The sequence below is a fragment of the Sinohyriopsis cumingii genome, chromosome 15 (assembly GCF_028554795.1).
Source record: "Sinohyriopsis cumingii isolate HCF-2022 chromosome 15, ASM2855479v2, whole genome shotgun sequence".
Taxonomy (NCBI): Eukaryota; Metazoa; Mollusca; class Bivalvia; order Unionida; family Unionidae; genus Sinohyriopsis; species Sinohyriopsis cumingii.
In genome coordinates, this window is record NC_142975.1 from 110736031 (window position 1) to 110761901 (window position 25871).

The following is a 25871-nucleotide window of genomic DNA, read 5'->3' on the forward strand; positions in this document are numbered from 1 at the left end:
TAAATCTTTGAAGACCAAGAAAGTAAAATTTGTTTGTTTTTTATTTTAAAAAACGTAATAACCAATTAAGACTCATTTGGCACTGGATATTGTTGCAACAAAGAAACTTTCTGCTGGTGTTTTAGCAGGTAGTGTTTTAGTGATAACATTAAATGTTGGAAGGCACTGTATAAATACAGTATGTTTAATTTCATGCAGTATTTATATCAGTATTGGACTTATTTGTGACTGGATTGTAAAAGACAAGCCGATGCCTGTTTTCAAGTTAGCATTTGCTCTTTTCTCCATTCTTTTAAAATAGTACATGTACACAATTGCCCCTTCTGTTTTTTCTTCTCGTTTTTCAACTCCATGTATGATAGTGAATAAGTCTCTGCGCGTGTAGTAAGACATTTCTACTATCATCTCTCCATGCACCTCATTGTTAGGGTTATGGGCATTATAAGGGTGGTAGAAGTGAAATATTTGTTTTACAATGGATGGTAGAGAAGTTAAAGGGCTTTAATTTGTTATAAGAAAATAATATGGAAGTTATTTGGAGATATAGAAGTTCATTTTGTTTATAAGGGATTTAAATTCTACTTTTTCTATTCCTCTTCTTTTACATCCTTTCCCTGGGTGATTAATATATATGTTTATATGTTGGTCATTCCACAGCATGTTGGATAGTAGGTGTGGTTTCAAGATTACATTTCCAGTTAGGAACAATAGAGATCAACACGAGTTAACCCCTTATGAGTATTGTTAATTCCAGTATGTCCCCATTCAGCCCTACTTGATAATGGCTCAATGTTAATTGCCCTGGCCCTTTTTGAATCCCTTATTGTTAAAACTATGGATATTAGTTAACATACTATTTTTAATCATGATCCCAGAGTTCCATCTCAATTTTAAGCCTGTGGGAAAACATGTTGTAACATAGTATTTCCCATCTTGATCCCGCGATGTCACATTATACAAAGTACTACTTGTACATTATAAATCTTCTTTGCTTTCTTGTTAATGCTAATACATTGACAAAAAAGATGAATTTAATTGATTTATTTAGTTTTTAATGGTTTATTTGTTTAAAAATAAAATCTTTGCAATGTGACCTAAAAATATTTAACCGAGTAATTATTCCGGTGCGTTGTTTTCCAAAGAGCTCAGGAAAAAAGAATTTCACACGAGCTACGAGACTTTTACGAGACTTGGTACAAAAACAGACACTTCGCCGCATAAGATAGATACATTTTAGACAAATACACAATGCCTGATTATCTTGGAGCTGATCAGCGAAAAACTAAGGACGACAAAGATGCTGAAAAGCCAATACAAGGTTCAAAGCACAATTTTGCGTAATTAACTTAGACCTAAGAGCGCGAGGAAAAAATTGCTTATTCATTCTTTGAACTGAAGTGGGGAGGGGGGGGTACGTTGTATGGAAATTTAATTTTTTTAACAGAAGTAAAACACTATCACTTTTCTCCAAGTACTTAAAAGAGACTACTTATTAGTTTCTACTCAGTTATACCGGCTTATATTGATATGGTTTTAATTGCTACAATACTGTTGCAGTTTCTGTTACTGGCAAGCATTGATTTCTTGGTTTAAAAGGTGGCCAGAATCCCAACCCATTCAAACCTCACTGCATATCTGCCATATTCTCAATCATGAAATGTAGGAAATTGATCATGATATTTATAATAATGATGGGGCAACACCTTGCAGTTTGAACACATAGTACTGTGACGAATGTTTTGGGATCAATTGACAGGGGAATTCGTGGTATACATAACTTGTACCTTTTGGGAATAAAGAGTGTATTCATGTGCTGTGATGATGTACAGTGATGTTGCATTGTTGATTGATGTCATGTACTCCAGAATGGATAGTGATGACATGGTGTTTGCAGATAGCTCATCCTCTTGCTGAATCACAACTGCATTATGACACATTGCTGTCTTCATAAATTAGTCGCACTTATACACTACCGAAAAATATAATACGTGTATTAATATAAAGTTACATAAATGTTGCGGCTCATCTTGATCTTGCTGATAATCTTTAACATAAATGGCTTGAATTTTCTTATTCAAGGCAATGGTCAGTAATAACTTTTGGTCATTGTCATGCATTTCTTTGATTTCTCTCACCTCAGATGAATTGGATTGTTCACTTAGTGTACTTTTCCTGTTTAAAATTAGCCTAATGGGCTCCAACAGCAGTGTTCAAAAAGACATAACATATCACTGCTGTCAGCAAGTATCCTGTGAGATTTTGGTTGTTTATTTCTTACTATCTTCCCTTTGACTCACCTCTCTGACAATCAGATGTATAAACTGCCCTGAGTTTTGTCTTAATAGGACTGTTTGCTGTTTTTACATACTATAGGTTACAGGCGTGTATAATGGTTGTAAAGAAAACTCAATTGTTTTTTTCTTAATTTCTCTAAGTTTACTGGAAATCATGTTATTCAAAACATGACTGTGTTGGGTTTTGTAGTTGAAAATTATGTTTTTCATGTGACATGTCATGTTGTGACAGGTTTGCATCTGCCACTTGAGATAACCTGTTTGAACATGTTCTGTGTTATTTGTTTCATTTTGCAAAAGGCATTCAGGTAAGTGCATATTTTGAATACAAATCTTGTAATTGAATATTTTGTAAAAAGGATTCTGATTCACACTTTAGCTCTGGTTAATATTTGGAATGATTCATTATAAGCTGTGATTTTTGGGTGCATATTTTGGGTCTGAAATTCAGCTCTATTCAGTATAAAAGAATCTGACCATTTGTGCTGATGTAAGTGTAATAAATCTCCCGATCAGAACTTACAAGCAAATGTAATGCAGTTTGCCTGGAATGTTGCACTGATGAGTGTTGCAAGGTATCTGAAGAGGAAAAGTAATCTGGGCTGTTAATTTATTTAACAGTTCAAGAATCATTTGTAAATATACGTAAATGAACTCTGTAAAAACAATTCACAGTTTTTCAGTTTGTTCAATTAAGTGGACCTTGTGTCTGTTCTGAAAATGGTAGAAAAATCTGATAAGGCACATAATATTTTTTTAGTTTAACACACTTGCCTAGTAAACATTGGGGTCAAGGTTCCTTTCAGAAAAGATTTGAGATAACTTATAAGGCTTAGGTTGAATGTTTTTCAGTTGCTATTTTTCCCCTGAATCCCCAGAATGATTCTCTTCTTGCTTGAGATGAATAATCATGCATCAAAAGACTATTCACTCTCACTTGCCCTATTGATCTTGTGGTCAGTGTACCATTCACTGAAGATTGTCATTTTGGTTTAGGTAAAGTTTTCAATTTGCCTATATTTCCTAAGCCTCTTGATGGATTTTTTTGATTCTCACTACCAGATATATTTGCATATAAATCAACTTAAGTGAGAGCTGGACAAATCCACATGCTTGATACCAGTGACAAGTTCAAATTTGGTACCGGCAAGCTCAATATTGCATGGTACTTGCCCACATTCAGGTCTTAAACTTTAAGAGAGAGGGAGAGAGATCATGTTCAGTTCATAATGCTTTATGTTTTGCAAGGTTTGTACTTTGTAGACTTGAAACAGTACATACATTGGCACCTTAATTTAGTATTTTTTATGGGTTCTTATTAGCGCTGTTTACAGAAAAAGGGTATTTGACCTCAAAATATAAAGACAGTGCAACCCTGCCATAATGTGAATTCGGATATAACATGGTCGTGGCGTGGCTCCTGAAATTTTGTATATTCATCAGCACATGAAAAATATTTTTTGTTCAGAGTACATGAAATAGTGTATAAAAAAATGATTATCACTTTGGGGAAGAGATCTGATATGAATTTGAATATAATATGATCATGGCGTGGTTCCTGAAATACATGTACGTGTATTTTTCTTGTGCCAGAAATTATTTATTTTTTTAAGTATGAGAAATAGTGTGTTCAACGTTTATTATCATTTTGGGGAAGAGTCTTTGTGATTGTCTTCAGTTAATTCTTTATACAATCGTTGCTCAAACAATAGCCAATATGCATTTCTTCTTTAACTGCATGCGCAACCAAGTAGCAGACAATGTGGTGGTTGATAAAAGATTCCCACAATTTAATAAACATCAAAAACAAAAGCCGCCAACATATTTGCTGGGCTTGGCGGTGTTAGACACAGTCAGTTATTCCGCTTTATTAGCTAGAAATTGAAAGGGTTTGAAATTGTACATGCATTCAGCTGAATTTTTTAAAAGTAAAAGTGACTCTTGACCAGTGCATGCCTACTGCACTTAGTTCTCAGGTTTTACATGTGTTAGGTGTTTGCTTGTGAACTCATTATTAATTTCCTATTTTTAAAAAAAATATTTTACCATAATGGAAAAGCTAGTTCACAAACGCAAGTCATTCTCTGCACTTTGTACAATGATTAGTATAGGAGTTTTCACACGTTTCTTTGGATATTCACAAAATCTGCAGTAAAAGTTATACACACACTGAAAGCATGTGTTGGTTGTTAATTATTCTTGCTGTAGTTGTTCAAACGAATAGGTGTACAAGTGTTAATTATTGGAAATTTAAAATGGCTTAATGTACACGGAAACATCTGAGAAAATTTTAGCAGTATGAAATTTGTACAAATACCATTCATAGATCCTGGAACATAATAAATTGTACACATGCTTCATCTTTCTTAACCTGATTTTGCTGTTAATTTTTTTCATTGAATTCAGACACATAATGATCTATGACAAAATTATTGAATAGTTTAAATATGTATGCAATTTTTTCAATGGAATTACATGTATTATGGATTAATTGCAAGCCCTGACGGTACGGTATCAGACGGCAAGTAAATGTTGTGAATACTCTGTTCATGCTATATATTAGACGTTGAATTCAGACACAATGATCTGGGACAAAATTACTGAATATTGTAAATCTGTGTGCAATTTTTCAATGGAATTACATGCTTTATGGATGAACTGCATGCCATGACGACACCCCTATTCATCATATACATTAGACATGAATACACGTACATGTGCCAATGAGTTGTTCTCTGAAAAATGTAAAATACTGAAAATCCTGCATTAACGCAACCCTGCTTTTAACATGATCCAATTTTTTGGACCCCAATTATATGTTATAGCGGGGTTCCACTGTATACTTTTTTGTTTAAAATTTGATCCATATATTACTTGAGTCCAAAAATGAAAAATGTTTTTAAAAATAACCAGTACTGCTGTTTACTTTATTGTAGCATTAGTTTTAAATAAATTACAGGTTAAAAATTTGAACAAGCATTCCACAGAATAAATTGTCTTCAAAATGATTCATCCAGTAAATATAAGTGACTGAAATGTTTAAATAAATTACACCATGGTTAACATTTCAGTCGCTTATATTTATTGGATGAATCATTTTGAAGACAGTTTATTCTGTGGAATGCTTGTTCAAATGTTTAACCTTAGTGTCAATGTCACTCATTTACAGCAATGGCTTGATCATGGTGTTACATGCAGACCTAGGTGTTTTTTTTTTTAAAAAACAGTACAGATTATTAAACTGATACTGGAATTGTTCTTACGATATGTTGTTGATACCCATGCTATTTAAGTTTACTTTAAGGACCATATTAACTCTTCCAATTCTATTCTTTCAGCTCTAGATGAAGGTGATATTGCCCTGCTGAAAACATATGTAAGTTTTTACAGAATCAGTTCAGTTCCCATATTCAGGGTGGGTGGGGGTGGGTGATAAGAAATAACACTGTCTCGAAATAATTGCAGATTGCAGCAATGAGCTTCAACAGGGCATATAAATCCAACAATGATGATACATAGCATTACAGATCTTAACTTGCTGTAATGAGATAATTGTGTCCCATAACTGCTGACTGTGCTATGTACTAAAATACAAAAGATCAAAAACTTAATATAATGTACATGCATTTGTGAAAGCGGAAGTGCATGGATAAATGTCAAACCAGCATAACAATAACTGCAGTAATGTGCATAAACTATTTTCTTGTGCACTCAAACTGATCAAAATAATGCATATATGAAAAGGAAAAATTTCCTATTGAAACTTTGATAAACATGTTGCAGGAATGGAACATTAAATTCTATTAAATACTTTGGTGAATATTCATTTTTAATCTGACAACCACAGTAGCTCTGTTGGTAGAGTGTCTGACTAGTAATCCAAGGGTTACGGGTTCTATAGCCATTCAGACTAGCCCAGGATGATTGCCCTGGTGTGCCCATGGGAATAGCACTTGCTACATTTCTGAGCTCTATTTTAAAAAAAGCCAACAGTGTGTTGAAATTACCATTAAAACCAACGGTTCATTTCTGATGTGGTTTTGACTTGGGTCAGCAAAAGGCTATTTCTGTCAAAATTGACAAAGAAATGCCTCTGTTCTGTATTTCTTTGATTTAATACTCACTAAGTTAATACTTTGGGGTTCACTGGAGTCACATTTGTATCTTGTGAGCTCTGATTTTGAACTAGCTGACCGCAGCTATTTGACCTTTTTCATTTCCATTGGCAAAAGCACAGGCATCATTACTATAAATAGAGCATCTAGGTGCATGTGTACTGGCACTGCTCATTTTCAATTTGTATGGTAGTAGGACTGATGGATATTTTTAGGGTACATTACCATATTTGCTCACATAAAACTTCAATCCAGCTGGAACAACAGAGACTGAACTGCCATTGCATAATGTGACAGCAGATCAGAGTCTGTGTTGTTTGTTCTGTTGAAACCTGCAACTTCTTGCAAATTGCCTATAGGCCCAGATCTGCTGGTACATTATCCAATGACAGATCTGGGTCTTTGAAGCTTGCATTTGGATCCCACTTGAAAGCAAGTATATATGGTAATCAAATGAGCTAAAAACAGAAAAATAATGTTGATTTCTGTCTAGTGATGCAATAATGCAAGGGTTGTAGGGTTAGGATGCTAAAGTTTAATACCTGCTTTGCCAGTGCAGACTTGGGTTCGGTTACAATGAAATTGGTGTAATTGAGTAATTAATTACAATTACACTGTAATTGTAATTATGATTGAACATCATCAGTAAGGTGTAATTGTAATTGAAGATCTAGAGTTACGTTATTACTCAATTACATGTTAGTTACAAAAGCAATGATAAATGTGTTTTTTTAATTCCAAATAAATTATAAAAATTGAGTAAACATATATATTTATCGTAACTGCCAGGTTTTAGTCTAATAATATAGGAATAGATAGAAAATAAGCATTAAAACTAAATTTATGATAAGAAAACCGTATATAAATGATTTTACTTAGGCTACTGTGGGATTCCAACTTAGGTGATTAATGAATTACAATTACGCTGTATTTGTAATTGTAATTGAACATCACCGATATGGTGTAATGAAATTATAATTGACATCTACCAGCACATCCTAATTGTAATTGTAATGGACAAAAGTAATTTATCCCAAGTCTGTTATCCACCATTATGCAAATGTTTAATGCCACATGAGGGATTAATTACCATTCAGAAATACTGATGTGTAATTGACATGGTACAGATGAGCAGCTGAATAAGCCAATAAGCAGATTTAATTGGCTTTTAAAGCAATATCAGGGTTTAGTCTGTCTTGCTAGTATCTATAGTAGCTGAATATGTTAGTGTCTAGCGATAAATGCAGATCGCAGTAATGAGTTTCAGCAAAGCCCAACTTAAGTAAAATTATTTCTTGTTGTATTGGAAAATATATGTTCATTTATTTTTAAATATTTAGCCTGGGTTCATTGTACAACTGCATGATATTCAGAATCACTGATGTCATGTTTTTTACTAAAATAAGCTATTTGAAGGTTTGATCATTGTATTTGCTAGTTGTATGCTGTTGGTTGTCTGAATTTAGAGAGTGACGATCCAGTTATGACTTTGTCATAGTTGTCCGTAAGATTTCAAAACTTGAAGTCCAGGACCTCATTTCCCCGAACACAGACAGTCCAGTTTATAGAAACTGTAGACAGATCTGAAAGACTGAGGGTCTGTGAACAGGAACAGTAGGTTCTGTCATCAAGAGCTAGGCAAGGTACTGCCTTTGCAAGAATGATGTGGCAGAAAATGGTCTTAAAATTCTAAATTTGTTTTTATGCTGCACTAATTTAGCAATTTTTCTACTTTTGCAAAATTGTACTTGCCCAACGACAACCTTGCTAGTAGGAATTGATGCATTATGGTTTCATTTGTGACTAGGATTTCTTGAAATAAACACTTAAGCTGGTAAATTGATTGTAACATCAGAAATTAATATTTTCAGGGTGTTGGTCAGTACAGTAAAGCTATCAAGACAGTTGAGGACGATGTTCAGAATGTCATGAAGAAAGTTAACGAGCTTGCAGGTATTGATATTGTACTATACTGGATTCTTTCTAACACTTTGCAGTAGTAGCCAAAATGATGCAAGAATTGCAGCACACCTCGATTTCATGCCCACTTTGTGGTTTTACAGTTTATGTGCAGTATACTTGTTCAGTATGTGACAATGGCCCAAGTTTTTTTATGAATCGTGTTATAGTGAAAATCATGTTATGTGCTGATCCAAGATATCTGGATATATTGAGAATAGCTTAGTGTACCAAGCAGTTGTAACGCAGAAAGTATCAGAATTTGTTAAATTCGGGCATTTTGAAAAGGAAATAAAGATATAACACTGAAGTTAACAATGTCTGCTTTCAACCCATATTATTATACTTTGGTATGGTTTTGGTCCCATAGTAGCTTTGTTACATTTAGAATTATGCTGAAACTAAGCACATGAAAGAAAGGGAAAGCTGTACTAGCACATTGCAGTATAAATTTAGTGTTCTTCCATACCATTATTGTATATTTTTGGAGGATAAATATAAAGACATAATGCATATAAAACTTGAAAGCTCCACTCATCTTATCTTATTTTTGGTTGATGGATGAGCATATAGTAAGTCACTTATTCAAGATGTTTGCTTGACCAGACAAGTGCATTTTAAAGCCAGTTATGGAATAAAAATTAGAAAAATGTTTTCTCTAATCTGTGATGTCTTTTGTTCAGAATGTGGCATGATTAATGGAAATAACATTTGCATACAAATGTATCTTTTTGTAACAAGTTTCAGTCAGCCGAACGCATGATCCTATCTTGAAATTTAATCATTTGACGTCATTTACAATGTCAATCCACACATCTGGTACATAATGTAAATTGTGCCAATGTTTTAGAAGCATTTTGATTTGCGTGTATGAATAACTTAAACTTGTCCCAGCACATTACTTTGCTGTACAAGGACAGACTCAGAATGCTAATGAAAATAACTAAGAATAATTAGAAATGGTTATAGATAGTGGTATCTGTGTATTTATTAAATTTGGAATCACGAGAGGAATTAGCCTGATCTCAAATAGGTATGTGGTAACAAATCATGAGTCTTATGTTAATAGTGAAGGTAATATAATGGAAGATATAGTTTATGGTAAATCAAAGCCAAGGTCATTTCAGTATGTACCTAAACAGAGCAACGGACTGCAACTCGAGGGTCACAGGTTCAAGACCTGCCCATGCCTGTCCTGGTTGGCTGCCTCATTGTGTCCTTGCAAAAGGCACTTAGCCCCCATTTTCTCTGCATACTATAGCCAATAGTGTAATTGAAAAGGATGCTAAAAACAACCAAAAATAAAATAAAAATTGACATGTATAGTTATAAAGGATTGTGTATAGTTATAATGGATTGGTATGGTTGAGCCATGTGTCAAACAATGCAAGTAGAATATTGAAGTGGGCAAGCAAAGAACAACTCAAAGTATTTGAAGAACCTTTAATGCATTTGATGGGATTTTAGATGTTGATTTAAAAGTACCAACTAATTTGCCTGACTATTTGGATGATTATACTTGAGTTCCAGAAAATTAACTCCTAATCAGGTGATTTATTACCACTACAAAAGAAACTGATAGAAGATAAAAATGGTACAAATCATCAGTTGCATTATTTGTATGCATGTTAAATATATGTGTAATAATTATGTCTCAGAATCATACTTCATCACTTAGGTAATGTAAATTTAAATGGTAGAAATAACATTTCATTTTGATATTGAAGAGACTAAATCTTAATTATTTACCAATTTGTGTTTTCTCAGGAATTAAGGAGTCAGATACAGGGTTAGCTCCTCCTGCTTTATGGGATCTGGCAGCAGACAAACAGACATTGCAGAGTGAGTATTCATTTAAAGAGGTGACCTTCTTGGTGATCATACCCTAAGACAAGTTGATTTTGAAGAATATTTAAATTAGTATAGAGTGCCAGATTTGTTATAGGATCAAAATATTTTTTCAGAAACAGCACTTTGATTTTTTATCTAAAGATTTTTACCCATACAGGTCCTAGACCAGAAGCTTACATGATGGCCTTTTGTCCAGATTAGTAGTCTGGCATCCATTGGCATAACTAAAGTTTGTTATTGCAAAGCTCCTTGGAAGATTGCCAAAAAGCTTACAAACTCATTCATCCTAAGGTATGATTAATCCTAAATGAAAATGATGCTCCCGGATATACAGTGTAACTGCTGCATGCCAGCCATCTTGAAAATCATTTATAGCTAGTCCTGAAAGAAATGATGGTGATCTGGCAGCAGATATGGCTGCCATGATTGTACTGTCATGGATGTTTTCACTGAGGGACTTCTTATATGACGCCTTGTTGCATTCTAAATGAAAACAGTGCTGATCTGACATTCAGAATGGGGGCCACTGTGACCATCTTGAAAATCACATTATTGCTGCTCCAAAATGGATGGTCATGCTTATATGTTTTCATGACAGGTTTGAACCCTGGCCGAGTCATACCAAAGACTTATAAAAATGGTACTAACAGCTGCCTCCCTAGGCGCCCATCATTAAGAGAATAGTGTTGGGAGTGGTAAGCCAGGTGTCAGTATAATGTGACTGGGTGGGACATCATGTTACGTATCTGCAGCATGATGCCCCAGTGCTCTACCTCACTATAAACTGCCACATTGCAGACATCATAGCATATGACAAAAAATTGTTAAAGGTGTGTTAAAAATTCAAATCACACATGCATGTTTTCACTAAAATATTTTGAAAGATCATAACTTCATTAGACAATAAAATGATTATTCTGCACCTCAGAAAAGTGGAAATTATTTTGAGTATGATGTCGAACTAGAATCAGTATGGAATAATTCCATGTTGCATATGGTTCTAAACCTTTCAGTTTGTTTTTTATTAAAATTTCATTGAACTGTTTTGTTGAGACTCAACAGTATTTTGATAACTAAGTTAACCATATTATTCATGTAGTGATGAGTCCCTGGTTTGCAGGTCAGATGTTAAACAGTCCAGGGGACCTTGACAGAGATGAATTAAGCAGAATGCATTGAACTATGGGAGAGAATGCAAGTCTCCTTTGCAATCACCTAATATCCAAGCTTCTGATCATTGCAATTAATCAAGCTTCTAATTGTCTCTAATCATCCAGGTTCCTGATGACTAATACCATTTTATGTTTTATTAATAATTTCACTAATTTGGATTTGACTGTAGCTAGTTTGATATTTATTGCTTCTGACCAATACAGGTGAACAACCTCTACAGGTAGCCAGGTGTACAAAGATTATCAATGCGGACTCAGAGGACCCCAAGTATATCATCAATGTCAAACAGTTTGCAAAGTTTGTAGTGGACCTTGGGGATCAAGTAGCTCCAACAGATATTGAGGAAGGAATGAGGGTTGGGTAAGTACAGGGTAATGTTCATGGTGGTATTACTGCTGCTGAATTGCACCATGCTTCACTGTGCTGTTGGGTATTGTGCTGCGCTTAACTTACAACAAAATATCACTTTAAAGGAAAGTGTTAAAGACCCAAGATAATCTACAACTTTGCCAGATAGACGCAAATTTGTGCCTGTGACACTGAATGTACGTGCCTGTAGTGTATAGTATCAGAAGTGAATTATGTCTGACCAGGTTTTTTTCTCCACTCTGTAACGTCATACATTAACACAAGTGTAGTATTGTAAGTTCACATTGGCTCTTTTTGTAAACCATTGGGCAATTATAGTCGGGGAAAATATACAGTTCATAGAAAGCAGTCTAAATATTACATTATTGAAGATTTAACTTCAAAATGCAGTTATTATGTCAGAAATATGGGGGACAATGCTGTGTTGTGTAATTTGAGATATGATATAAGGTCAACGTTATATGCTGAGTTCACTCATATTGGTGAAAATACAAAGAAAAATAACTGCAAAGCAAATGCTATTTAACCAATGCCTAACACAACACCAAGTACATAGACAAATAATAAAACCTTATATTTGCAATCCTATCAATGGAATCTTTTAACAAATCTAACAAGTGAGTCGTTACATTAAGAATAGTTGCATTTGCATCTTGACTGTGTTGACTTGGTTGGAAAAAAAAGGGTTTAGTACATTATATACTTAAATTCTTCATTTTGTTGTCTATGAACAGTTATGGTAAAGTTTTATTGGCTACAAAGAAGTCGGGTCGAAGAGGATGATTTGTGTACATCATACATGTGCATTTGCTCTTATGTACATTGTGCAGGGGTTGTTTCAGGCAAGTTTAGAAATATTTTCATCTGCCATTGTATTGTGAACTTTTAGAAAGCAAAAAGAAAAATTCTTGATTATGGGTAGTTGACTAAGCAGTTGTACTAACTTGCAATTACAATACTGTAATCAAGTTACTTAGTTAATATTCATTATAATGTATAGCTTCCGTTGTTCTTTTTAAGTCATATTGCCAAAATACACTGCATATGAATATGATAATTTTAAACATGCACCAAATATGTTCATAATGTAGATAGAACATTTAAAATTTTCTACTTGAAAATAAAGTATTGCATAAAACCATCGTCAGATGCAAATATGCATACTAGAAAATAAAAGTCATAATTCAAATAAGAAAATGAAAACAACGCACACATATATGTGTCTATGTATATTTCTTTTCTCCCACTTCTCCATGTTTAGCTCTAACTTCTCCCTGTTCTATCCAAAAGGAGGAGTCACTTCCTAAAATTCAAGCCTAGCTTGACCCCTGTATATTTAGAATATCACAATAGCCAGTACTCTTTTGTGATTTACAATTGCTTGAATACTTAGATAGCTATAATTATGAACATTGAAGGAAAGTTAAATGAACCAATATTTCACAAGTTACTATCCTTGAAGAAACCAGAGGATCCAGACAGAAACCACCAATCTTAGATGGGCAGACACACACCCCTATGCATACGCCAGAATAGAGGGTCAAGTCTGAGACCCATAAAGTACCATACTAGTATGCCAGTCCTGTGCTATCCAGTTCTCTCTACCAGTTGATAGGAGCTGTTTTACATGTAATTAGTTCTTTCTCTTTTCAGAGTTGATAGAAACAAATACCAGATCCACATTCCACTTCCACCCAAGATTGACCCATCTGTGACCATGATGCAAGTAGAGGAAAAACCAGATGTGACATACAGTGATGTGGGAGGTTGTAAGGAACAGATTGAAAAACTAAGAGAAGTTGTGGAGACACCATTACTGCATGTAAGAACTAGAGCTGTTAGTGATTTATGAATTGCAAAGAGCCCTACTCACTACAGTTTGCTCAGTAGGGCCTTGAAAAAGACGAACTTTGATTGGAAAACAAACATAAGAAGATAGGTATTCAGGGGCAATGACTCCTCTAAAGTATGATGTTGAATGCTGAAAACAAAGTTTATTCAAGGGCTCATCAGTATAAAAATGTATGACAGATTTGGTTTAAATCCATCATTCCTTAGTAAAGTTATGTTGCAGAAACCAAAGATAGCATGAAAATCAATAAGGGGTCATAACCACTGTAAATGGTGTAATCAGTACTGGAGTTTTTTTAAAGCTGCAAAATTGAGTTAAAATCCAACAGAGCTTAGTAAACTCATCAGTAAAAACCAAAATCAAGAGGACAAGCAATGAGAGGCTATGACTTGTGTAAATTTGTGCTAGGTCCTCTTTGTATAAAGCTGCATTCCAGATTTGTTTGAAATCGGACAAGGCTTATCAAAGTTACACATCAAGTCCAGAGGATATACAGTTGGGGGCCATAACTACCGTTAATGATTTTCTGAAATGTGGGAGATCAGATTCATTCAAGGTTCCATCATAATAGAGCTGCATACCAAATTGGTTGAAAGCTTGCAAAGCTTAGCAAAGGTAAGCTTGCAGAAATGTCAGAGCAATCAGGGGCCTTAAACCCTTTCTGTTGTTGTATGGAAATTCATTCAAGGTCTTATCAATATTAAAGCTGCTTGCCAGATTTGGTTGAAATCCAACAATGCTTAGTAATATTTTGTCATGAAAACCAAATTTTAGAGTATGGGTGATCAAGGGGCATTACTTCGTTAAATGTGTGGAATGCTGGAATAGTACTCGTTCAAGATCTCATTAGTTTTAAGACAATTGCCAAATTTGGGTTAAATTTTTTTTTTAATGGTAAAGTTGTGCTTGCAGAAACTAAGTATAAAACTGCATGCCATATTTGGTTGAAATTGAACAATTAGTGGCAAAGTGAAGCTGTGGAAACAGTAGTTAGGTGGTGTGTTTCAGTGCATATTTAGTGGAGGTTTGGCAGCTAAATGTTGGCACAATTTTTGGATGCAGCTTTATATTGATGCATCACCCTGTTGTGAGTGTCAGTTTTCTGCATCTTTTGCATGGTGTTTCCTAGACAAATGCACTTTAATTCCTCACCATTATTACCAAGCATTTTCTGCAACAAAACTTCGCTCAGTTTAGGAGGAAAAAAGTAGGGAACATCAATTCCTGGAATTTGCTCATGTTTAATTTTGATTTTAGAAGGACATGTAATATGGATTTGTGGTTATGATCCCAGGCTTAGTTGTGTGGGTTGGTAGTTTAAAATAATATCGTTATATATGAAATTAAGTACTGTACATTAGGTTTGTTGTGCAGGGAGATGTAGGTTTCCATTTTAAAAAAATAACCAGCTTTTTAAACAAAAAATATTTATAAAACTTTTTCTTTTACAGCCAGAAAAATTTGTCAATTTGGGAATAGAACCACCTAAAGGAGTTTTGCTGTTTGGACCCCCAGGAACAGGGAAAACCTTGTGTGCAAGGGCTGTGGCAAACAGAACAGATGCTTGCTTTATCCGAGTCATTGGATCTGAATTGGTGCAGAAGTATGTAGGAGAGGTAAGACTGTATCATTATTTTCTTTATTTATGTGCATGCCATTGAAAGTTACACAGATTATGTATTAAAACAGCTGTTACCAGCACCAAACACTAACAATTTACAGTTTTCACTGTTGATGTGAAATCTTAGTTCTTTTACTGTTGTAATAGTAATGTTTATAAATGTTCTGATGTAATATATTTTGGATTACATCAATCTTGCCATCTGATCTTTATGTGGTTTCTACACAATAACTCGAGTTCTATGCCATCTGTTTTTACTGGACTGTGTAAGTAGCTTAGAATTTGGACGAGGACAAAACCTATTGATTTCATGCACTAATGGTCAAGGTTTCATTGACTAAAAGAAGGAAAACAATTGTTTTTTCACCATGACTTGTCCTTTATACCAGATACCTTGGGAAAAAAAACTTTTAGATAGCTTCCACATGAGGTAAAAGACACAAATTGATTTGGGGTCAAAGTTTAATATTACAATTACTGCATAATAAATTTGGCTGAAATGGAAAATGGTTTATGTATGACATCTTTAGTTCATTATCACCTATTTTGACCAAACCTAGTGGATGGCTTGCATTTGAAATGGTAGAGTCACTTTTTCATTTTGAAGTTCAAAGCTCAAGGTCACAGAAACTGAAAGAAGGACAAATTATTTCCATAAAAGTAAGTAAGCCCAGTAAAACATACCTTTACTAACTGTTTAGATGGCTTACATTGGAGTCAAGGAATGCACCTATTGATTTGGAGGCAGTTGTGCATACTGTTCATACTTTGCTGATCACATTGTAATGATCTTTTTCTCTTTTATCTTTTATTATTAAATTCCTGATGTTAATATTACTGTTTTAATAAATAACTTGGCTTGAACATTTATGTTGTAAAAGGAAAAGATTTGCAAGGAATTTTGTTTATCATAATGGTATAAATCAGATCAAGATTTTGAATTTATTTAATCATAACATTCTCATGAATAATTTAATTACCTATGTGTGCTATACAATGATATTGCTGAATCATCTATAGGTTAATTCTAAGTATTTGTCCCATCAAATTTTAAACTTTTGTTTTACATCTACTGTTCTCTTTTTCCTAACTTCCATCCAATTTATGTTTTTTTTAAAATGCTTTGTACATTTCATCCTAAAAGGGAGCAAGAATGGTTAGAGAACTCTTTGAGATGGCCAGGAATAAGAAGGCGTGCATTATCTTCTTTGATGAAATTGATGCTATTGGAGGTAAGGCTGTTTTATTGACTTGGAAGGAATTCGGTCATTTTTTCTGTGGCGTCAGATTCAGTTTTTGTTTTTTATTAAAGGTCAAGGGAGGTATCTCAAATTCAGGTAAAATATTCAACCTTATTGTGGACATCTCCCCTTCGTTGATATTCAACTGATGGCAGTACTTAAATCAGTAGTGGAAAATACTTATAAAAGGAAATTGCTGAGGTAGTTTTACAATTACTGTTTCAATTGTTAATATACATTTAAAAGTGACATGAAGAAAAGAAAGTTTTGAATAACATAAAGAGTCTTTATAGGAGTATATTTATCCTGGTTCAAAGGCCCATGGATAGCAGTATCTCTGAGTTATGTTCCTTCATCTGATCTGATGTAAATTAGAATCATGAGAATACTGCAAGCCATCAGTATTCTCAATACCTTGATTTATTTTATGGTCTGCAATGTATATTTGCCAAAGAAAATACTAATGTTTTGCTTGTTTTCATTTGCATAAATGACTTTAAGATTTATCCATGTACATTCGTAGGCAAAAAATATTCTAACAAATTATAAACTGGTTGCAATGAAACTGGAATAGGCTTAAGAAGAATAATGCATTGTCCAATTTATTTGTGCTGTGCCACTGAATCTTTTGTAACTTTAGCACCAGATAAGTAACTTCAAGTTAAAATTATTATATACATATACTTCTGTAATAACATAATGAAGTTCTTACATTATATTATTGACTTGCTATGTACATATATTTCTGTAATGACTTAATGAAGTTATTGCATTATATTATTGACTGTTGTTATGTACATATACTTCTGTAATGACATAATGAAGTTCTTGCATTTTATTATTGACTGTTGTTATGTACATATATTTCTGTAATGACCTAATGAAGTTATTGCATTATATTATTGACTACTGTTATGTACATATACTTCTGTAATGACATAATGAAGTTCTTGCATTTTATTATTGACTGTTGTTATGTACATATATTTCTGTAATGACATAATGAAGTTCTTGCTTTAGACTATTAACTATTGTTACCAGTTCAAAGGCACTGTAGATTAAGCTTTACCTGCACGAAGTTTTTTAATCACTTTAAACACTGGGATGATCTGATATTTACCAGAGACAGTAAAACCACCATTTATGCCCCTGGATTCTCAAACTTCAGGATATAGGACAGGTTCACCAAATTCAAAATTCCATGGTAGTGCAGAAAAGGCACTCGCCTTTACAGGTCACTAACACATCTCACCTCTGTCCATATGATTTCCAATCTCATCTCAACCAAATTGGGTATACGAGAAAGCCTGCCACTAGCTTCCATGGGTCGGTGGTTATTTCTAGGTTCTTCACCCACCAAGTATACTGACTGGCCAACATGTTTAGCCCATCATGTGATGAAAAATGACATTAAGACACACAAAAATAAAAATGAACAAATTTCAGTATCTCAGAGATTTAAAAGAAGGCATTGAAATATAAAATGTTTTCTTCAAGACTGTCATTTGACCACCTCTTGTGCCATTAATCATTATTAACCTTTATAAAGTACTTTTGTTTGCATCTTTATTTATTTTTTAAAGTAAAGGAAAAGTTACTGATATCATTGTATCCCTGTGAGTTACCTGATTTCAGTACATTTTTGCCCAGACAATTCGTTCTGATGGTTTATGGGCTCAACATAATAGGGAGTTTTTTGATGTTACAAAGGCATCAAAGTTTACATTTGTACATATTGTATTTACTGTTAGTAAATTTTTGTGTATAGACAGGTGGCATGTTAAATTTGGAAATATGGTAAAGGTTTAAGTTTTATATTTGGCAATAAAGATGAATATCTCTGTACCCAGGTGCCAGATTTGATGATGGTGCAGGAGGAGACAATGAAGTACAGAGAACCATGTTGGAACTGATTAACCAGCTGGATGGTTTTGATCCCCGTGGCAACATAAAGGTTCTTATGGCAACTAACAGACCCGACACATTAGACCCAGCCCTAATGAGGCCTGGACGGTTGGACAGAAAGATTGAGTTTGGGCTCCCAGATTTAGAGGTAAACCTGCAGTTCACATTGTTTACAATGAGGAATTTAATTACTTCAGAATTTGAACATGTGTATTCTCAAAAGTTCAATTTTTATTAAAAGTGTGACTGAACCAGCAATTTTTTTTCAGTGGCAAGGACAATCAGTGAAATAAATTCTCTTCGATTTTCATTTCTTTTAGAGTGCATTTTTTTTATGTAAGTTCAACTACATTGTAGAACTGGTTCGTATTTCTTTCTCTCCGTTTAAATCATTATTTCACAATTTGGTCAGTTTTAAGTTATTGCATGGGTTCTTCTGTAGTAAATGTTCTTTTCTAACCACTTAGTGCGTTAAATGTAGCATATAGTTAAACTAAAGCATGTTACAGTCTTCTCATATAAAAACTTTTTTTGCAGGGTCGGACACACATATTCAAAATCCATGCTAGATCAATGAGTGTAGAGAAAGATATCAGATACGAGCTTCTAGCTAGATTATGTCCAAACAGCACAGGTAAGTGTATTGTAATATTTTTCAAACCTGTAAGAAAATTTTTACTTAAGTTTAATCTGGTTATAACAAAACATAGGGTACATGTAATGTTTTCTTATTTGAATTATATAAAAATGTTGCCAAAAAAAAAAAATTAAATCATTTGGACAGTGTGATTTGGATTTTTAATGTAGCTTTAACAATTTTCGAGTCATATCAACACAATGTTTGTAGCGTGGCAGTTTATAGTGATGTCTAGCACTGGGACATCATGCCAAAGACATGTAGCATGATGTCCCACCCAGTCACATTACCCTGACACCATGCTGACCAGTCCTAACACTAACCTCTTAATGCAGAGTGCCAGGTGAGGCAGCTGCTGGTACCATTTTTGTAAGTCTTTGATATGACACTGTCTGTGTTAGAACCCACGACCTCCCATATCGGAAGCAGACGTTCTAACCACTATTGCCACTGGACAGAGATTAGCACCTTCTTATTGGCACAAATTTGTTAACTCATTCAGCCCCAATCTTACCTGTAGGCATGATGAGGCTGTACCCAACTTCCGAGCTCTGTAGTGTCAAGATGATTTTAAATACAACAATGTGGGTGTATTACTGAAAAGCAGACAGATGTAGCTTTACAATGATACCAGATAATCTGGACTTTCTACTCGCATTACTAAAGGCAGAGGGAAAATCCTAGATGTTGAGACTTGATTACTTTTACACCAAATATTTGTCTGTTCTTGGGATCAGATTTTGTGTCCAGATATGAAATATTTTGGCCCATGTTCTAAGGCAGACTGGTGTGAACTGCACACAGACAGGTGAACCTTTGCAAAAAGTTGGATATGTTGGGGATTTAGTGTAAGAAGTGGCCAGGAAACGAAAATGATGCATCCAATAAGCAGAAGGAAAAAAAACCTCCAACTTTTACCCTTCTGCACATGCGTGAGCCAAATAGCCAATGAAAAACAATGTTTCTTGCACAACTAGGCATCAGTGTAAATGAAAATCTCTTGGAAGAAGATATATTTGGATGTATTCAGAATTAACCTCTAAAATGCTTTTCCTACCCTTGTTTCAAGTGAAAATGACAAAAGTCTCCAGGGCCAAATGAGTTAAATTTAATTAAATTAAAAATTTAAGTTCACTCCGTTTTGATCAGCTTTATGATAATTTGTTGTATTGGCAAGTAGGGCCAAGTAGATTTTTTGTGTCATCTGTTGTGTTGACCATCCACATTGCTCTTTTCAACTTCTTGTCAAAACCATTCAGGTGAAATATTCCTCCAGAGTACTAAACCTTTCTAATAAATTAAACTCAACTTTTAACCATTGAGTTTCGAGTTGAAGTTTGAGCCTTTTGATTGAAAATGTTATTGAATTGATGGTCAGGTATCAGTTACCAGACTTGCAAACCAATATGATTTTGCTGTAAGTCTTATGGAAATGACCCATAAAATATGGATTTACTGAATAAAATACAAATTATGGAAATACCCAGATACTGATTTGTTAGTGTTTGATTCAGATTTAATTTCATAATAGATGAAGTGGAATTGGTCAGGGAACCAGTCTAACTTTATTGGAGTACCTGAGACACTTTAAACTATGCACATCTTGTGATGCAAAATGTCTGCATGATCAAGCTGTTTTTTTTTTAAACTTGCATCCAGCAAGCTACACATTTGGATGGAATGGGCAATAAACCTCTTAAAATGTTTTCATAGTACAGAAGAATATAGGAGATTATTTAGATTCTAGAGTAAAAAGTCAGGAAGTGCAACAGTTACGTTTACTGGACATCATGTGTTGATTTGATTGTGTCAAATGGTGGGGGAAAATGTTGCTGCCACCACATTCGTGGCCCCGGTGATTTTTTTGTAAAGGAATACATCAGATTGAGAGATATCAAGAAGCCATTGAGCTCAGTAGGGTTGGAATTGCTGTTTGTGAAACTGTACTTGATGTAATTAAGGTTCAAGTTAGCTTTACCAAGTTTTGAGTTGAACACAGTGTTTACCGTTGCTGCATCAATCATGAATTGCACTTCGGGACTTTTAAATGCATATTTTCCCTCTTGATAATAGCAGCACATGATATTTTGTTACACCTTACTGATAACTGGTCCAATTTACAAACTTTTTTTCACTACCTTGACCTAAAAGGTCTTGGTGGGGTTGGCACAGCTGAACTACTGTTTACCAAATGTATAAATTGATGCAATCTTCTTTCCATAACATATCATTATACTGGATGCCAGGCAGCATCATGTTTGAGATTATACAAGAAATAGCTTGTGATTATGTTACCTACATTTTACTCCATTAGCAAAATTGCTTACCAAGTTTCAGGTTTTTACCTCACACATATTTTGCCTTTTTCTGCTTTATAAACCTTCTGCCATTATATTTGCCATTGCTCACTCGTGTGGAACACATTGATGCATTCACTTTTGGGCAGAAATAACAGAATTGCACTTACATTCACTTGATTTGTATCTTCAGGACATTTTTGCTTTCTGATGATACTTTCTTCATTATTATTGCCAAGGATCTTGTTTGAAAATTGAAGAAATTAACTGAAAATATTGATTGACTTTAATTTTTATGTTGACATCGACAGTTTCAATCCGTAAACTTGTCTGCATCTTTCTGAGCAATAAAATTCAAACCAATTGCAACTGTTGTTTCTTTTCCAAATTCTTGGTAAGAAAATTTTCTTAGCTTTGGATTATTATAGTTCAGATATAAGACTGTGATTTTATTGTAGTGCTTATCCCGCTGTTTGGAATGTTTATCGAAGAAAACATCTTTCAGAAAACTCATGGGCATAGAAATAAAACAAGCAGTAGCATTTGACTACTTCACATTGTGTAAGATCTAGATATTGTTGACCTTGAACTGTATGCCCTTGTGCATTAATTGTGAGAATTCTACCAACAAATACTGTGTCGTCATTATGTTTTCAATTTCGTGGAATTTTTTATTTATATAAAATGTTAATTAAAACTTGAATTCTGCGATTGTAAAACATATATACCAATACTTCCCCATTTAGACAAAAAAACTGAAGTTTGAACTTTCTTGGTAGGTCTCTTTAGGGCAAAAACTGCAGTAAGGGACAAATATCAGTTGGGTATGTGCATTTCTCATTTCATGTCCAACTAGTAATACATGGTAATAGAATGCGGATCTTAATAGTATTCTAGCCATGACTCTTGGGCAAAGTCCCTTGGGGGAAGGGAAGGACCTAAGGGCAAACATTTCAGTTTAGTGTATAAATTTGTCTTCTCATAGCCAGTAATTATATATAGAATTATAGAACGGAGATCTCAATAGTTTTAAGTTTTGACCCAGTTACAAAGTCCCAGAAGGTAGTGGTGTATCCTGGCTTCACATTTTTTTATATCCAGTAGGTGTATATGGTTGTAATGTTAATATCCCAATGGTTTCCTGTATATGATTAACATTTTTGGGGTGAGTGATCTTAACAGCTTTTATTATGTGACCCAGGGGCTTAGGACTTGTTGATAAGGATATACCCTGGGGGCATCACCCAGGAGGCAGTCAGATATTTGTTGTCCCTTTGGTCATTAATTACATATGCCAAATTTCAGACATGAGAACTAAACAACACTGGAGTTGTTTGAAATTTTTGTCAAATTGTCCCTAACCCATGGTCACACCCCAAGGGGCATGATCAAAATTCCAAACATCCCAGTAAGATCTTCACCCAAGGACTATCATTGACCCAAGTTGTGTGTGTCTGGCTTTAATGTTGTAGGACAGGTTTAACGATATTACACACATTCAGTTATCCATAAGGACTGTATCAAAACTGCATAACAATGCAGGGATAAAAACCAGCTGAGCACTGATACTCCTCTGAAAACATTAAGAACCATTTCCTCCTGTCATTCATTTAAATGCCAGTGAAATGGTCATTTTTGGAAAACCACATACCCACATATATAAATCAAGTCACAGCATGTCACTCAGCTATGCTCAGTATCACATCGCTAGTGTACAATAGTCAGTCATCTTTCTTATATGTGGTTAGGTAGTATAATTCCTAATTTGTTCATCTCAGTCATGAAGAAAATTTCTGTTAATCTGTTTCTCATTCTTTTCCCTTCCAGGAGCTGAAATAAGATCTGTATGTACAGAAGCTGGAATGTTTGCCATCCGTGCTAGAAGAAAGATGGCAACTGAAAAAGATTTCTTGGAAGCAGTTAACAAAGTCATTAAAGCTTATGCCAAGTTTAGTTCTACCCCGAGATACATGACATACAACTAAAATATTTATTTTGTTTTTTCGAAGGTTCATATGATACAGTCCGATCCAGAGTGATAAGAATGATACTTCACTCTACTTTACTCTGGAAGGCTCAGTTTACAAAGAAAGTATTTTTCTTTTAATTTAGGTACTTGAATAAAATATGAAAGGTTAATGTTTGGCACATATTTTTAAATTGAAAGACTGAAAATTTTGACAGGGTCCATGAAAATACATATATATTAAGTGAGCATATTACATGTACTTGTAGAATTGTACTGTTTGAAAAACAAAAGAAAACTGATGTTGTGCTTGAGAAAAACATGTGGCAGCAACTACATTTGCTAACAACTGGAGATTTGTTTCATTTACAGAATAAAGAATACACATATGCTTGTTTAAATTATTATTATTGCTAAATATGCAACCTTTCCAAAACCAATTTTGAAATTACATGACAAACATGTTGAGTGTACTGCATAAATGCATAAAATTATTCTCTCAGCATGAAAATCCACCCAGATTGTACAGTTCAGCATTTTTAATTTAATGTTGAAAACCAGATCATTGTGTTAGATGATTATTTTGGCTTTCAATTTCAGTTAAATTACACCTTTGGGATAGAACAGGTTTTAAATTGAGCACAACTCATCTCGAGGTGACACTGGGACAAGGAGAGCACTTGATTTTGCACTTGGATGATTGGGGTGGACTATGTCTAGTTGCAGTGATGTGCTGACCATTTCACCTGTTTATTTACACATGCAAGATGAACAAAGTACTGAAAATCACTGGCTTATTTACATGGTTTTTTGGCCTGCTTGACGTATATTAGGGCTTCACAGATTTCCCAATCTTTTCAAGCTATTTTTAATTGTTTGCACTTGAGGAATTGTTGAATCATGTCATGCATTTATCTCAGTTTTTACAATATTTTGCATGGGAATGCAGTTTAAAAATATAAAGAACTCTAGTTTTATATCTAAAATCATATTTACTAAGCAGTGTCATCCTTATAGTGTGTTATTTGTGAAAAATCCTAGTCATGGCAGGGGCCCTGGTTGGCCAAGTGGTCTAAATTGCTCAACTTTGCCAGTTACTGCCATCTGACGTCTGTGTGGGTTCAAGTCTCTAGCTCAGTAAATGTGAGTATGTGAGAAAGCTTACCAGTAGCTTCCTGTGGTTTGGTGGTTATTACTGGTTTTTTTACAGGTTCTCCTGCCAGTTTCACTGGCTGCCATGTATAGTCTGTATTGCGCTGAGAAATGGCATAAAACTCAAAACAACGACAACAACTAGACAATGCAACATTTTATGACCTTTCCTTTTTTCAATCAGTGCTCTTTTTTGCTTTCTTTGTTGCTGTACCGTTGGAGAGTTTCAAACAATTGTAATTTATACATGAAAACTGACTTGTTATTTTGATATTGATAGTTTAAATGTTTTTTCATATTTTCAATTGAACACTCGATATTCCTTAGATACCTTCAGGTTCCGTTTTCAGCACATTATACAAAATTGATAATCGTTCTAAGTATGATACATAAGGATAAGCTCATGTTGCAATTAATCTCAATTCCATTAATAGGCATTTATTTCGTAAAACAGCCATTTAGCCATAAAATAATAAACTTTCAGTACTCTTTAAATGCTTTTACCTTTTTTTGTTTTAAAATAAGTGTTATTCATGAATTCACAAGTTCCATGTTTTTTTAATTCACACATTCCTGTATATCCATAATACAACATTATTTTAACACATTGAACCCTAGCAACACCCATATGACTCTGTGGGTAGTAGCCTTTGTCCAGGGGCTATTACATCAATACTGTTCATTTATAGATCTAGATGACAGGTCTTAGAACAAAGAATCAAGACTAGGCTTTAAAAAGATTTCAGGTAATTGTGTATTTTACACTTTTTCATCCAGAAAAAGACGACTTTTATTCACTAGATTTTTCAGAAGAATAAAGCTGTTTCTTACGGGTTCAGCTTTTGGGTTCAGATTTCAGTTTTCTTTGCATAAGAACTAAATCAGCTTCTTCAAATTAGCAGCAAGACAGGGTAAGGTGTGTGACAAATAGAAATAAAGTGGGTAAGGTGTGTGACAAATAGGATAAAGTTGACATTTGTAAAATCAAGAGGGACTTTGAGGTTGAAATTATGGATCAGAAAGCAAAGATAAAAAATGAAGTTCTATTAAACCGAAATTCATGCCGCATTACACATCCATCGATCTGCCTTGAAGAAATGAAGGATTGTTTTTGTTTACTACCCATCTCTGGTTATAGTTTTCTTTGGGGCAAAGAAATTTATAAGAAGATGATGTATGACATTTTGTATGAAGGCATGTTGCAAATCAGATTAAATATTAATTAAATTGTGGGGCTTGTATGAAAATACTTATTTGTGTGGATTTAATTTTGTTAATTGGATATTAAATTTACTATTTTTCATGAGGATTTTGTGGTTGCTACAAAATAAAATATGAATAGAACTATCAGAATTTTAAGAAACTTCTCCTGTTATCCATTGGGTACCCGATCAAAGGGAACTTGTATTATATGTATACAGACCTGAAATTAAGTCTAC

The 25871-nt window shown here is 34.2% G+C and overlaps 1 protein-coding gene across 1 annotated transcript; it reads left to right on the forward strand.

The window, feature by feature from the left end:
* The first annotated feature begins 1165 nt into the window (after positions 1–1165).
* LOC149782475 (26S proteasome regulatory subunit 7) lies at positions 1166–24927 on the forward strand. Its single transcript, XM_089933899.1, has 11 exons — positions 1166–1318; positions 5633–5670; positions 8281–8362; positions 10136–10210; positions 11596–11752; positions 13415–13583; positions 15065–15229; positions 16379–16466; positions 18326–18528; positions 18918–19014; positions 23142–24927. The coding sequence occupies exons 1-11, from the start codon at positions 1249–1251 to the stop codon at positions 23297–23299; spliced, it is 1302 nt and encodes a 433-aa protein (XP_089790025.1). The 5' UTR covers positions 1166–1248; the 3' UTR covers positions 23300–24927.
* Positions 24928–25871: the final 944 nt, after the last annotated feature.

Bases quoted from the DNA above. Each gene is read 5' to 3' on its own strand.
- LOC149782475 (XM_089933899.1), top strand. From the start codon at position 1,249: ATGCCTGATTATCTTGGAGCTGATCAGCGAAAAACTAAGGACGACAAA. The intron at 1,319-5,632 runs GTTCAAAGCACA...CTATTCTTTCAG, and splicing joins TGCTGAAAAGCCAATACAAG to CTCTAGATGAAGGTGATATT. The intron at 5,671-8,280 runs GTAAGTTTTTAC...TAATATTTTCAG, and splicing joins TTGCCCTGCTGAAAACATAT to GGTGTTGGTCAGTACAGTAA.